At 46.4% G+C, this 16392-nt stretch overlaps 1 protein-coding gene across 2 annotated transcripts in view; it reads left to right on the top strand.

Annotated features, from left to right (window-relative positions):
* Positions 1-16392, top strand: part of chd6 (chromodomain helicase DNA binding protein 6) — a 149945-nt gene that overhangs the window by 13255 nt on the left and 120298 nt on the right. For both annotated transcript variants that reach the window (XM_083939713.1, XM_083939712.1), the window contains exon 2: positions 10834-10883. In XM_083939713.1, the coding sequence (XP_083795839.1) occupies positions 10854-10883 (30 nt within the window). In that variant the 5' untranslated portion in view covers positions 10834-10853. The remainder of the gene's footprint in view (positions 1-10833; positions 10884-16392) is intronic.

Raw genomic sequence — 16392 nt, 5'->3', positions numbered from 1 at the left:
TCTCCTCATTCTTGTCCTCTTCCTCCTCCTCCTCTCCTCCTCCTCCTTCTTCCTCTTGTCCTCCTCCTCCTCTTCTTCCTCTCTTCCTTCTCCTCCTCTTCTTCCTCCCCTCCTCTTCCTCCTCCTCTTCCTCCTCTTCCTCCTCCTCCCTCTCCTTTTGTTCATCTGGCCCTTGTTGATGTCAGAGGTCAGAGGAGAATGGACACACTGGTTCGAGCTCCTCTTCCTCCTCTTCTTCCTCCTCCCCCTCCTTTATTATCCTCATCTCCTCCTCCCCCTCTTCTTCCTCTCCTGCTCCCCCACCTCCCCTGCTCTTTCTTCTCCTCCTCTTCTCCTCCTCTTCCTTTCTTCTCTCTCCTCATTCCTGTCCTCTTCCTCCTCCTCCTCTTCTTCCTCTCCTCCCCCTACTCCCCTCCTCTTCCTTCTCCTCTTCTTCCTCTCCGCCTCCTCCTCTTCTTCCTCTTCCTCTCTCCTCATTCTTGTCCTCTTCCTCCTCCCCTCCTCTTTCTCCTCCTTCTCCTCTTCTTCCTCTTGTCCTCCTCCTCCTCCTCCTCCTCCTTCCTGTTGTCCTCCTCTTCTTCCTCTCCTCCTCCCTCTCCTTTTGTTCTTCTGGCCCTCGTTGATGCCAGATGTCAGAGGAGAATGACCAGACTGGTTGTAGCTCTTCCTCGTCTTCCTCTTCTTCTTCTCCACCTCCTCCTCTTCCTCCTCCACCTCCTCCTCTTCTTCCTCTCCTCCCTCTCCTTTTGTTCTGTGGGCCCTTGTTGATGCCAGAGGTCAGAGGAGAACGGCCAGACTGATTGGAGCTCCTCCTCTTCCTCCTCCTCTTCTTCCTCTTCCTCCTCTTCCTCTCCTCTTCTTCCTCTCTTCCTCCTCCCCCTCCTCCTCTTCCTCTCTTCCTCCTCCTCCTCTTCTTCTTCCTCTTCCTCCTCCTCTTCCTCTTCCCCCTCCTCTTCTTCCTCTCTTCCTCCTCCCCCTCCTCCTCCTCCTCCTCCTCCTCCTCCTCTTCCTCCTCCTGATAGAAAGACAACAGTAACTCAAATATCCACTGGTTCAAACAGAGGAACACACTGGCACTTTAATAAGCAGCAGGCGTGCCTAATAAAGTGGCCGCTGCGTGTGAATAAAGAGTGTTTCTAAAACATTTCCTGTCCGTTAGTTTCTGGTGGTTGGTTTTGTGGTTGTCGGGGTGCGATGGATGGATTTTTACAGGTCATATTTATGGCGTTTAAACTGGATTATTGTCCTTTTAAACACGGAGCGACAGTAAAAATGAGGATGAGAGGTGGCGGTGGTGACGTACGGTCCTAAACATAAGCTTTTTATTTTCTACAGTTGATCCAAATTGAAACTAATGAAGCTTTGTTTTTTATTTCTGTTGTAGATGGAAACAGTAAAAGCTCACTGACACAATCCTCATATTGAGTTATTGTGATTCAGAACATTAAATCTAAATGACTGAATGTTTTTCATCCAGATTATTCTATAATTCCCTTAAAGTTCTTGTTTGTTTAGTGCAGTTAAAAGGCGATTAGTTGTGTCTTTACCAGCGTTTTGATATGATTTTGTACTCAACAGGTGTTTAGTTACAGTTAGCACAGCTTTCTTTATTGAAGTGGTGAGAAAAGCATGATATGATATATTTTATTGTGTTCGCTTCAGCTAAGTCAAATCACATCTCGTTTACGGAAAACCGTGAGGATGATTTTAGATACGTGTGTGCAGGATACGACAGCCCAAAGAGATGCAAAACCAGCACAAAAAGATGCAAAATGACTAAAAACAGATGCAAAACCACCACAAAAAGATGCAAAATGATTAAAAATAGATGCAAAACCAGCACAAAAAGATGCAAAATGACTAAAAACAGATGCAAAACCACCACAAAAAGATGCAAAATGACTAAAAACAGATGCAAAACCACCACAAAAAGATGCAAAATGACTAAAAATAGATGCAAAACCAGCACAAAAAGATGCAAAATGACTAAAAATAGATTCAAAACCACCACAAAAAGATGCAAAATGACTAAAAATAGATGCAACACCACCACAAAAAGATGCAAAATGACTAAAAACAGATGCAAAATGACTGAAAATAGATGCAAAACCACCATAAAAAGATGCAAAATGACTTAAAACAGATGCAAAATGACTGATAATAGATGCAAAACCAACACAAAAAGATGCAAAATGACCAAAAATAGATGCAAAACCACCACAAAAAGATACAAAATGACTGAAAACAGATGCAAAACCACCACAAAAAGATGCAAAATGACTGAAAACAGATGCAAAACCACCACAAAAAGATGCAAAATGACTGAAAACAGATGCAAAACCAACACAAAAAGATGCAAAATGATTAAAAATAGATGCAAAATGACTAAAGATGGATGCAAAACCAGCACAAAAAGATGCAAAATGACTAAAAACAGATGCAAAACCACCACAAAAAGATGCAAAATGACTAAAAACAGATGCAAAACCACCACAAAAAGATGCAAAATGACTGAAAACAGATGCAAAATGACTATAAACAGATGCAAAATGACTAAAAATAGATGCAAAACCAGCACAAAAAGATGCAAAATGACCCAAAACAGATGCAAAACCTCCACAAAAAGATGCAAAATGACTAAAAATAGATGCAAAACCACCACAAAAAGATGCAAAATGACTAAAAATGACATTGCACACAGTCGTTGTGTGTCTGTATGGCAACAGGAGATGGAGTGACGGGGGTGTGATGCTGTGTTGTCCTGTTTTCAGACTGGTTAACTTTCCCTCCCGTGCCGTCCGCATGACGCGTCCTCCCACATGACTTGCATGATGCATCACACAGGCGCCGCCTCTCGCAGCTCGAGCTCCAGTGTCTGTGGTCCTCGAGGGTGCGGAGTGTCCCACATACGGAAAAGCACAACTGATCAGACTCACTAGCTTGGTTTCTTTCTGTAAGTCACCATATGTGCATCTATCGCTGTGGTGTTTCCGCAGTGTGTCCCAGTCGGGTCGGGCCACGGATTGATTACTGAGCACGCCTACGGGACTCAGGCCCAGGGGCCCGAAGCGTCAGAGGCCCTAATGCTGCCTTCATGTGCTGCGGGAAAGATGGTTCTTTCCACAACTGGAAGTTACCAGTGCGTTGTGTTCAAGTGCGTTTGGTGTCAGAGAGAAATTAAACATTGCGGACCCACAGATCCTGATCTCTTACCTGAGGGAAAACCATTTTAAGCTGCGTAATTCATCAGCTACAGCAACAAAAAAAGGATTTATCAAAACACAAACACTAAGGGCGCCCTCCCACTGTTCCTCCGTCCCGTGCCCCGTGCTTTAGGGTCCTTGCCCCCCCCCTCCAAATACGACAAAAAGATGATAAAAATTACTAAAAACAGATGCAAAACCACCACAAAATGATGCAAAACACCACAAAATGACCACAACAAGGTGCAAAGTGACTACAAAAGGATGCAAATACGACAAAACGATGACAAAACACCACAAAAAGATGCAACACAACCACAAAATGACCACAATGAGGTGCAAAACGACTACAAAATGATGCAAAACACCACAAAATGACCATAACAAGGTGCAAAGTGACTACAAAAGGATGCAAATACGACAAAAAGATGACAAAACACCACAAAAAGATGCAACACAACCACAAAATGACCACAATGAGGTGCAAAATGACTACAAACAGATGCAAAACACCACAAAATGACCACAACAAGGTGCAAAGTGACTACAAAAGGATGCAAATACGACAAAAAGATGACAAAACAACTAAAAAAGATGCAAAACAACAACACAATGACTACAATGAGGTGCAAAATGACTGAGTCTGGGAGTCTAGTTCAGGGTGGGTTGGGGGGGCTCATATGTGTCTGTGCCCGGGGTCCATTGTCTCATTATCCGTCCATGCGTTGAGGCATTGTTTACATTTTCCGAGGTGGTGACCCGCTGAACTCAAGCTTCTCTCCTTCACTGAACTAAGACGTTAAACGCTTAATGACCTCGTTAACTCGAACCTCGCAACTGTCTTAGTTCGTTAGTCGTTCAACAATCAGGTTATGTTGAGTCATACGTGGAAATGTGCCGACTCAGAACGCAGTCAGGTTCCATCCGCTGCTAATGAAGCTGAAGGAACCTGATCATTAAAATCTAAATCTAGTAATTAAGGGCGCCCTCCCACTGTGCGTGCGTCCCGTGCTTTAGGGTCCTTGTCCCTCCCTCCAGGCCCGTTTGTACTCACACTACCTGGGCCTCGGAGAATGCTTCTTGCTGCCTATACGTCATCACGCCGTAACACGTCACACGCATTGATGACGTCATGGCGATGCGTGGCTTTGTTTCCAGATCTTTCCGTAGACCTCAGAGTTTTTGTGCGTCTTGTCGACTGTTTTTGAATCTTTTCATCGACCAAATCTGCAGTAAACACTCCACCTCCGCATCACACCAACGTGAACCTTTCGCCGCCATTGTTTTAAATGTCCGCGCATGGTCCCTCCTTCTTTTTTCTATGTCCCAACAGGCGCACAGGAAATGACCTCAGAGCCGCCGTAGGCCTCGTGCTCGTACACGTGCGCACGCTCGTGCTTGTACACGTGCAAACGTGCTTTACTAAAGCCCACCTCTCCCAAACGGGCCGTGGACGGCAGCGTGCCGCTCCTAGACGTGGTACGGTTGCACTCACACTGTCCATCCGTACCGTGCCCAAGCACACACCTAAAGTCTGGTTCCTTTGACCAGTGTGAGTGCAACCGTACCGCGTCTAGGAGTGGTTGCACTCACACTGGTCAAAGGAACCAGACTTTACCCGTGGAACCTGTTTGGGCACGGTACGGATGGACAGTTTGAGTGCGCCCTAAGTACAAAAAGACTTAGAATAAAAGCATTTGCTGGAGTGCGTGCGTGCATTAATCACAGACTTACTGTCTCCTTCACTTGCAGTTAAACAGCGTTATTGACAGGATATAGATTGTTTAGAGTAAGGGTGAAGGGTCCCGCTCCTGAGGCGGGCTCTTATGAGTCTGGTCCAAACTCGTGTGCAGATGCTGCAGTCGACCTTAATGGTCTAGTGAGGCAGGAGGTGGGAGGGCCGAGCTGCTGCTGCGGCTGCTGCTGCTGTCTGCTGCTGCTGCTGCTGCGGCTGCTGCTGCTGTCTGCTGCTGCTGCTGCTGCTGCGGCGGCGGCTGCGGCTGCTGCGGCGGCGGCTGCGGCTGCTGCGGCTGCTGCTGCGGCGGCGGCGGCGGCTGCGGCTGCTGCTGCTGCTGCTGCTGCAACACAGATGCCTTTTTATCATCTGTGTGTTCCCCGTTGGAAAAGGATGATCCTGCTGAATGTCATGAACTGACTGTACATAATATAAGGCAGCACCTGCTCTGTCCGTGAAGCACGGTGGCGCCTGTGACTCGCTGTTTATCACCAGATTTAAACCTGAGATGTTTTAATGTCGAGGAAATGTAAAAAATGATGGAGTGGACGTTAAAGTTAACTGTCTGTTAAAGTGTGATTCTGCCGTAAAACCATCCCATGGTCTTTTTCAGCACTTGCAGTCGCAAACAGCCGCACGTGGCTAACAGTGATTAGCTCGGGGCAGTACGGTGAAGGCATTCAAAGGTCTTTTTTAACCACTAATGCTGCTGAAAATAACAGCAAACCTCTGCAGCAGCATGAGAAGAGTCCCTACACACACAACAAAGCAGCAACAGCGTAGTTAGTGAACCTGTTGGTAATTTTGCTTATCTATGTGGTGGTTTTGCATCTTTTTGGGATATATGTTGAGATATACGACTGCGTGAAGCGTGCCGTTTCATTTCCATGTGTGTGTTTGTGTAAAGAGCCCAAAATGGCTCCTGTTAAGAGACACGCTTACGACGCAGAGTTTACACTCAAGGCCATTAGTCACGCAGTAGAACACGGGGAATAGAGCAGCAGCCAGAGAGTTTAACATGAACCAATCAATGGTGCCGGAGTGGAGGAAGCAACAAGACGACCTGCGCCGAGTAAAGAAGACTAAACAGAGTTTAGAGGGAACGTGCTTTACTAAAGCCCACCTCTCTCAGACGAGCCGTGGACAGCAAGCGTGCCGCTCCTAGACGTGGTACGGTTGCACTCACACTGGTCAAACGCACTAGACTTTAGCCGCAAAACCTGTTTTGGCGCGGTGCAGAAGGACAGTGTGAGTGCGCCCTTATACACTGAGGAAAATGGATGCAGGAAGGGTGAAGGTGTGAGTTAATGCACAAACATACAGACAGGTGTGCTGACGGAGGGCTGGAATTTACATTTTTTAGTTTTTTCTATATACTGGACTTTAAAGTGAGGTTTTAGACCAAATGTGTCGGTGGCACAGAAGCGGAAAGACGGCTAATGTTTGGGATCTCATCTCATCTTCAGCCTCTTATCCGGGGTCGGGTCGCAGGGGCAGCAGCTCCAGCAGGGGACCCCAAACTTCCCTTTCGGTGGTGTAGTGGTTAGCACTGTCGCCTCACAGCGAGAAGGTTCCAGGTTCGCATCCCGGCCTGGGCCCTTCTGTGTGGAGTTTGCATGTCCTCCCTGTGTCTGCGTGGGTTTTCTCCGGGTTCTCCGGTTTCCTCCCACAGTCCAAAGACGTGCAGGTGTTCGGTTCATTGATGACTCTAAATCACCCGTAGGTGTGAATGGTTGTCTGTCTTTGTTTGTCTCTATGGGCGCACTCACACTGTCCTTCCGCACCGCACCCCGGGCTTTAGGGTACTTGCCCCCCCCCTCCCTCTCACCCTGCACCCAAGGCCCGTTTGTACTCACACTACCTGGGCCTTGCGCAAATGCTTCTTGCTGCCTATACGTCATCACGCCGTAACACGTCACACGCATTGATATCGTGTGCGTGGCTTTGTTTCCAGATCTTTCCGCAGACCTCAGAGTTTTTGTGCGTCTTGTCGACTGTTTTTGAATCTTTTCATCGACCAAATCTGCAGTAAACACTCCACCTCCGCATCACACCAACGTGAACCTTTCACCGCCATTGTTTGAAATGTCCGCGCATGGTCCCTCCTTCTTTTTTCTACGTCCCAACAGGCGCACATACCGCTACCGCCGTAAGGCTCGTGCTCGTGCTCGTACATGTGCAAACGGCCATGGACAGCCCGCTGTCCGTAGTTATGCGCGGAGCGGGTGCACTCACACTGGTGAAACGTACTAGGCTTTAGCTGAAAAAACGGTTTTGGCCCGGTGCAGAAGGACAGTGTGAGTGCGCCCTATGTGTCCTGTGATAGACTGGCGTCCTGTCCAGGGTGGACCCCGCCTCACGCCCGATGTCAGCTGGGATCGACTCCAGCCCCCCCCACGACCCCGACCCCGGGATAAGCGGTTGAATGAATGAATGAATAGCAGAAATAACCAACTTGTAAGATATGGAAAGGGTTCGATATGTTTCTCTCTCGGTTCTGCAACCTTGGACAAAATGTGTCGGCCCTTTTCTGTCCTATTTTTCCAGAATGGCCTAAAACATTTACATCCATGTATATATTTATAGGTGTTTATATAGGTTACTGCATATGTGTGCACGTACTATATGTATATACTGCATCTCTTGGTCGATTAAACATTATGTATTTAGTTGCTGGTGTCGATTGTTCTGCTATTTGCGTTGCTTTGTATCCTATAAGAGCATGATTTTCTTTTGCTTCTTGTCTATTTATCTATGAGGGTAGAGAGGCTGGTGGTTCCTTTGTAGTTTGTGTGTTTACAAAAATGAATGGATAAAATATATACATATATATAAAAATACTGTTACGTTAGGAAACGCAGACGTACTGCTCAGTATTATTCCCGTTACCTTGGCAATTGTGATGCTTCTGCTGTTCTTTAAAAAAGGAGATTACTCCTGAGTTGCTGATCCCTGCTGTGTCCAATGATTCATCATCAGATACTGTTTTTAAAATGAGTGAATTTAATGTAAATACCGTATTTTCCACATTATAAGGCGCACCACATTATAAGGCGCATAGAATAGACGCTACAGTCGAGGCTGTAAGTAAGTAAGTGGTCAGAGTCCTTTTGTTGTTCACGTACAGCAGAGTCTGTGCAAGGGCCGGCCAGCAGTAACACGAACCAGAACACGAGGGTTCGAGTCCCTCCTCTGCAAGTAGCTCAAGTCCACTTGTTGTTGACGTACAGTGGAGTGAGTAATGAGTAAAAAAAGACACAAAACGACTAAAAAAAGCCACAAAACAACTAAAAAAAGACACAAAACAAGAGACAAAACGACAAAAAAAGACACAAAACGACTGAAAAAAGACAGAAAACGACTAAAAAAAGATACAAAACAACTGAAAAAGACACAAAACAACTGAAAAAAGCCACAAAACAACTAAAAAAAAGCCACAAAGCAACTGAAAAAGACACAAAACAACTGAAAAAAAAAAAAAAAACTAAAAAAAGACACAAAACGACTAAAAAAGACAGAAAACGACTAAAAAAAGACAGAATATGACTAAAAAAAGACACAAAACAACTAAAAAAAGACACTAAACAACTAAAAAAAGACACAAAACGACTAAAAAAAGACACAAAACGACTGAAAGAAGACACAAAACAACTAAATAAAGACACAAAACAACTAAAAAAAGCCACAAAGCAACTGAAAAAGACACAAAACACGACAAAAAGGACTAAAAAAGACACAAAACAACTAAAAAACGACACAAAACAACTGAATAAAGACACAAAACGACTGAAAAAAGACACAAAACAACTGAAAAGACACAAAACAACTGAAAAAAGACACAAAACTAAAAAAAGACACAAAACAACTAAAAAAAAGACACAAAACAACTAAAAAAAGACACAAAACAACTAAAAAAAGACACAAAACAACTAAAAAAAGACACAAAACAACTAAAAAAAGACACAAAACAACTAAAGAAAGTCTGTGCAAGGGCCGTTCAGCAGTTATACGAACCAGAATACGCGGGTTCGAGTCCCTCCTCTGCAAGTAGCTCAAGTCCACTTGTTGAGTCTGTGCAGGGGCCGTTCAGCAGTTTGATCAGCTGCTGTCTTTCCAGTTTGAGTCTGATTCGTAGTAAGGTTTTATAAAACGTTCAAGTCTGTTTGAGAGGTCAAAGCAGTTTAAGTTTGTCTGAGAGGTCAAGACGGGTTAAATCCGCTCATTAAGTGGGTTATAAGCTTTTTATTAAAGGGGACTGTGTGTGTGTGTGTGTGTGTGTGTGTGTGTGTGTGTGTGTGTGTGTGTGTGTGTGTGTGTGTGTGTGTGTGTGTGTGTGTGTGTGTGTGTGTGTGTGTGTGTGTGTGTGTGTGTGTGTGTGTGTGTGTGTGTGTGTGTGTGTGTGTGTGTGTGTGTGTGTGTGTGTGTGTGTGTGTGTGTGTGTGTGTGTGTGTGTGTGTGTGTGTGAACAAATGTGAGGTGTAGTTAGTTAATAGCTTTGGTGAGAAGTCTGTGTCCTTTCTTTTATCAGTGACTTCTCTCTGGGAGAAAAAAGTATTGTAGGTTGTGAATAAGGGCGCCCTCCCACTGTTCCTCCGTACCGTGCCCAAACTGGTTTCATGGGTAAAGTCTGGTTCCTTTGACCAGTGTGAGTGAAACCGTACCACGCCTAGGAGCGGCACGCTTGCCGTCCACGGCCCGTTTGGGAAAGGTGGTTGAGAGGTTGTAAAGCACTTAAGGGCAATTTAGGGCGCCCTCCCACTGTGCCTCCGTCCCGTGCCCCGTGCTTTAGGGTCCTTGTCCCCCCCTCCAGGCCCGTTTATACTCACACTACCTGGGCCTCGGAGAATGCTTCTTGCTGCATTAAAAGTAAGTAAACACTCCACCTCCGCATCACACCAACGTGAACCTTTCGCTGCCATTGTTTTAAATGTCCGCGCATGTCCTCTCCCAAACGGGCCGTGGACGGCAAGCGTGCCGCTCCTAAACGTGGTACGGTTGCACTCACACTGGTCAAACGAACTAGACTTCACAGGTTTTATGGGTAAAGTCTGGTTCATTTGACCAGTTTGAGTGCAACCGTACCACGTCTAAGAGCGGCACGCTTGCTGTCCACGTCCCGTTTGGGAGAGGTGGGCTTTAGTAAAGCACGTTTGCACGTGTACGAGCACGAGCGTGCGCACGCGTACGAGCACGAGGCCTACGGCGGTTCTGATGTCATTTCCTGTGCGCCTGTTGGGACGTAGAAAAAAGAAGGAGGGACCATGCGCGGACATTTAAAACAATGGCGGTGAAAGGTTCACGTTGGTGTGATGCGGAGGTGGAGTGTTTACTGCAGATTTGGTCGATGAAAAGATTCAAAAACAGTCGACAAGACGCACAAAAACTCTGAGGTCTACGGAAAGATCTGGAAACAAAGCCACGCATCGCCATGACGTCATCAATGCGTGTGACGTGTTACGGCGTGATGTCGTATAGGCAGCAAGAAGCATTCTCCGAGGCCCAGGTAGTGTGAGTATAAACGGGCCTGGAGGGGGGGACAAGGACCCTAAAGCACGGGGCACGGGACGGACGCACAGTGGGAGGGCGCCCTCAATGATCCTAATGGTTCGGGTCATTCTGAACTCTGCAGTCGTCAGCTGCAGTTAATGAGTTGATTTTTGACGTTTAGGAGAATTTAACCGTAATTATTTTAAGGATCAACGTCTTATTGGTGTTTATCATCATTTTAAAGGTATCTGCGTTGTATGAAGTTGATCAAATGTGTTTTAAATTGTTTAAATTTGAGTTTTAATCTTTAAAGCTCAAAGCTAAACTGATGTCTGGAGTGTGTGTGTGTCTCGTTTTATTATTTGCATTTCTGGAACTAATATGAATTATGTCCTTTTGTGTGAACAGATGCAGTGAAGGGATAGAAAATGAAAATACACAAGAAGGACAAGCAGCAGGTTTGTGTTGTGTACACACACGCACACACACACACACACACACACACACACACACACACACACACACACACACACACACACACACACACACTCAAAAAGTAGGTCATTTATACAAACTTTAGTGCACACAGACACTTTGATACTAAATAAAACATGATTTTTAAGCTTCAATCTTGACATTTTCACAAACTCTTCGACACACAAACGCAGCTCCCGCTCAAACCCTGCGCTCAGTGCGTTCTGTGTCACTGTTGACGCGCATTAACGGAGAATATTGTGATGTGAGACGCCGGTAAATCAAATGCTTTCAACAACAAAACTGACCCAAAAAGTGCGAGGTTATTGTTTTTAAATGGCAGCGAGAGGAAGTGGCAGTTATGAGGATTTCACTGGAGAGAAGATGAGCAGCTGGGAGGAGTCCTCGGGGAAGACCCAGGACCAGGTGGAGAGATTAGATCTCCACACTGGCCTGGGAACGCCTCAGGATCCCCCAGTTAGAGCTGGTTAATGTGGCCCGGGAAAGGGACGTTTGGGGTCCCCTGCTAAAGCTGCTGCCCCCGAGACCTGACCCCGGATAAGAGGCTGAAGATGAGGTGAGAAGATGAGCAAAAAAGTTTATTTGAGCTGCTCTGATTCACAAAGTTCTGTCATTTTACTCTCAAGCTGGATCATTGTTTCTATTCTGATGTCTTATTAAGGCGCCCTCCCACTGTGCCTCCGTCCCGTGCCCCGTGCTTTAGGGTCCTTGTCCCCCCCTCCAGGCCCGTTTGTACTCACACTACCTGGGCCTCGGAGAATGCTTCTTGCTGCCTATACGTCATCACGCCGTAACACGTCACACGCATTGATGACGTCATCTTGAATTAAATTAAATGCTACAGGAGGCGGGGGGCGATATGAAAGTGTCTGAAATCACTGTCTACTACGCGTCAAGTTTGTTTATGTAGCACAATTCAAAGTGCTGCACACAGAACATTTGAAAGAAACATTATAAAATCACATTTAGAAGGAATTTCCAGCTGTTAGTGACATGTTGCAGAAGTTAAAATTGTACTCCGTAAGATTTTAATCTAGTTACGGCGCACTCCCACTGTCCATCCATCCGCACCGTGCCCAAACAGGTTTCACGGGTAAAGTCTAGTTCCTTTGACCAGTGTGAGTGCAACGCTTGCCGTCCACGGCCCGTTTGGGAGAGGTGGGCTTTTGTAAAGCACGTTTGCACATGTACGAGCACGAGCGTGCGCACGTGTACGAGCACAAGGCCTACGGCGGCTCTGTGAGTCACATGATCATCAATAATTTTTTTAACTCACTCTTTGATGGATAGAAACTTAGACAATGTCAGGGCGCACTCCCACTGTGCCTCCGTCCCGTGCCCCGTGCTTTAGGGTCCTTGTCCCCCCCTCCAGGCCCGTTTGTACTCACACTACCTGGGCCTCGGCGAATGCTTCTTGCTGCCTATACGTCATCACGCCGTAACACGTCACACGCATTGATGACGTCATGGCGATGCGTGGCTTTGTTTCCAGATCTTTCCGTAGACCTCGGAGTTTTTGTGCGTCTTGTCGACTGTTTTTGAATCTTTTCATCGACCAAATCTGCAGTAAACACTCCACCTCCGCATCACACCAACGTGAACCTTTCGCCGCCATTGTTTTAAATGTCCGCGCATGGTCCCTCCTTCTTTTTTCTATGTCCCAACAGGCGCACAGGAAATGACCTCAGAGCCGCCGTAGGCCTCGTGCTCGTACACGTGCACACGCTCGTGCTCGTACACGTGCACACGCTCGTGCTCGTACATGTGCAAACGTGCTTTACAAAAGCCCACTTCTCCCAAACGGGCCGTGGACGGCCAGCATACTGCTCCTTGACTTGGTACGGTTGCACTCACACTGGTCAAAGGAACTGGACTTTACCCGTGAAACCTGTTTGGGCACGGTACGGATGGACAGTGTGCATGCGGCCTTAATTACATGCATCACTACCTTTGTCCATAACAGCGTACTTCAGTCTTGAGATAAGGGGAGGATATTTTATAACTCCTCTGACTCTATGTTGTTCCTCTCCTGCAGCCGACAGAGTCTCGTTCGGTCGCCTGAACAGCCTCCGTCATGTTCCCCATCTTGCTCGTGGTGTTGTCGAATCGCTCCGTTGAAAGTATTTTAGTATTCTTTGCTGCATTTCGTCGACGGCTCGCTGTGTGTAATATTTATGAGTCAGCTCTGAGCAGAGTGATGATTCATGAGTTTTGTAAGTTCGAGGTGACACAGCAGTCTCTCTCAGCTGAGTACGAGGCCTCCCTCCATACTGCAGTGACAGGGTGGGAGCACCGTCATAACAGGAAGACATGATCGTTATCTCGTTAGCGTCTTTATTTGGTGCTAATGAACACACAAACCCTCCTCGTGCATTCCTCTAGCAGGCAAGCAGAGACTCCTGGAGGACATGTTTTCCATATGCACATCGTCTGCACATGATTTTTGTATTTGCTGGACTGGTGCATGGCTTAACTGGCACTTGTTGCACACAGTTGGTGAGAGATTTCTTAATAATTGTGTTGGTGTTTGACGCCCCGGGAAAGAGAACGGGCTGGATGAATTACCATGATGCTTCTGGGTGCAACTGGATAGACCTACAACGAGTCACAGGGTAGAAACTCTGGTGCCTGCTCGGGTGGAAAACAATGGCGACCGCGTCACAAACCTGCTCAAATTACAGCTTCACAGAAACTCAAATGCATTTCTATGAAGGGACAGAATATCAAGTCACATGTGCGGTCTGGTTTGACAGTTTGATCTGAATGGACGCTTTCAGACATCGTCTGATAACATTTTGGTTTATGACCATATCTCTGTAAAGCTTACCACACTTTTATCATCCTTGGCTGTCCTTTGTATTTAAAGTCTAATTTGCATTATTATTATGCTAAAACTTTAAGATAAATGTTGAACATTATACCTTTGTTAAACTAAAATAAATAGCCTTATATTTTAATATTAATTCTTGTGGTCTGGTTCAGTTGGGTTGGTTGGAAACGTCGGGCGGCGGGTCTTCTTGATAAACGTACCCCCATTGGCAAGCGTGTAGAAGTGTCGATTTTCTGAAAGTTTTGCGCCGCTCAATACAGCTGTGAGGATTATAAAACAACAACGCAGAGGCTCTATAGTCTGATTCAAGATGGAAAACTTGATGGCATAACAGATCCACTCCATCCGTTTTTACCTTTCACAATAAAAGCCCTGGACTGCTTAACTGTTGAGCCGAACTGGCAGACCGAGCATTTTGCATCTTTATGTTTATTCATGTGTATAGGCATCTTAGGGCGCCCTCCCACTGTGCCTCCGTCCCGTGCTTTAGGGTCCTTGTCCCCCCACCCAGGCCCGTTTGTACTCACACTACCTGGGCCTCGGCGAATGCTTCTTGCTGCCTATACGTCATCACGCCGTAACACGTCACACGCATTGATGACGTCATGGCGATGCATGGCTTTGTTTCCAAATCTTTCCGTAGACCTCGGAGTTTTTGTGCGTCTTGTCGACTGTTTTTGAATCTTTTCATCGACCAAATCTGCAGTAAACACTCCACCTCCGCATCACACCAACGTGAACCTTTCGCCGCCATTGTTTTAAATGTCCGTGCATGGTCCCTCCTTCTTTTTTCTATGTCCCAACAGGCGCACAGGAAATGACCTCAGAGCCGCCGTAGGCCTTGTGCTCGAACATGTGCGCACGCTCGTGCTCGTACATGTGCAAACGTGCTTTACTAAAGCCCACCTCTCTCAAACGGGCCGTGGACGGCCAGCTGGCCGCAGATATGCGCGGAGCGGTTGCACTCACACTGCTCAAACGCAGGAGGCTTTACCCGTAAAACCTGTTTGGGCACGGTGCGGAAGGACAGTGTGAGTGCTCCCTAAGTGGTCAAAACCTCAAGTTTAGTTATCAGAGTCTGTATCATCGGAGAGAATACACTCTATGTTCAATATTCAACATGACAGTGCAGCTGTGTTTGTGCACCTTAAATGAACTTCTTGTATCATTGCCGCTCTAAAATGTGTTGTGCATTCATTCATTCATTCATTCAATGCACGGTGTGAGGAGCAGAGTCATGCACGTGTGTTAGCCTAGCATAAGTGTTAGCCACACGCTCTAATTCTGCTTTGCTGATGTAGCCATGAAAGGAAGAAGCAGCATTGATGAGACTGCAGTGCTCATGGTGTGTGTGTCACTGTGTGTGTGTGTGTTGGCAGAGGCTGCTACAGTGCTACACGTCACTGAAGGTTGCGTGTGTTAGTGTGTGTTTGCATGAAAGGGAGGCACACTGTTTGTTTTAAATATATATATATATTTATGCATGTAGTAGTCATCCATGTAAGCACATTCAACCATGAAGATGTTTGTGTCAGAGTGTGTGTGTGTCTGTTTCTAAGGGGGGCTGTTGTAATCCATGTGTGTGTGTGTATGTGTGTGTGCGTATGTAGTTAGTCATGTAAGCACATTGAGCCACTCATTGTCAGAGTGGGAGTGAGCGAGCAACTCTTTGTGTGCGTGCGTGCCTGTGTTGTCAGTCATGTAAGCACATTCAACCATGACGTGATGCCACTATGTGTTTGTATCTGTGTGTGTGTGTGTGTGTGTGTGTGTGTGGGCTGCAGTTGCTGTGTTGTGGAGATGGATGGCAGAGGCTTGGGTCATTACTGAGACTGACTTAGCTTGGAAGCTAATTTTAGCTTCTAGGTTACCTGTAACTGTGTCTGCCCAACTGTTTTCTGTGAGAGGAGGCGAAGCGCGTGAACACGGAGCGCTGAGATTCTTCTTATGTCTTCACAACATCTCAGGGGGGAACAAGGATGATTGGCATGTAATCAAAGGTTATGAGCACCTGATGGAAGATGTGTTATACGTTTCTTTTTAATGGGGGCGGCGGTAAGTGCTTCCAAATGAGTTCATCTTTTGTTAAATGGATAATAAAGGAGGAGAGTGTGTTACCTTGAACAGCAGCTGAACTCTCACAATAACACAAGAGAATAACGGGGTCACATCAAAATCCATTTGTAAGACTCCCAAGGGTGATGCGTTTGTTTTCAGGAAGTGAGTCGGCCAATCAGTGCCCTGTGAAGAGCTACTGACGACGACACTTAATATTAGGGCCGCAACGAACGATAACTACCATTGATTCAGCTGTCAATCGTTGTCTTGATTAATGGATTAGTTGTTTGGTCAGTGATCAGTGTTTCCTGAAGTTCAAGATGACGTCTTCACATGTCTCAAACATATTTTGATTTACGGTCTAAGGGCGCACTCACACTGTCCTTCCGCACCGCACCAAAACAGGTTTTTCGGGTCAAGCCTAGTGCGTTTGACCAGTGTGAGTGCAACCGCTCCGAGCATAACTGCAGCCAGCTGGCCGTCGACGTCCCGTTTGGGAGAGGTGGGCTTTTGTAAAGCACGTTTGCACATGTACAACATGTACACGGCTCGGCACGTTTGCACATGTACGAGCACGAGCGTGC

The sequence above is a fragment of the Echiichthys vipera genome (genome assembly GCF_963691815.1).
Source record: "Echiichthys vipera genome assembly, chromosome: X".
Taxonomy (NCBI): domain Eukaryota; kingdom Metazoa; phylum Chordata; class Actinopteri; order Perciformes; family Trachinidae; genus Echiichthys; species Echiichthys vipera.
The sequence above is the reverse complement of the archived record's forward strand: the minus strand, read 5'-3'. Positions and strand labels throughout refer to the sequence as shown.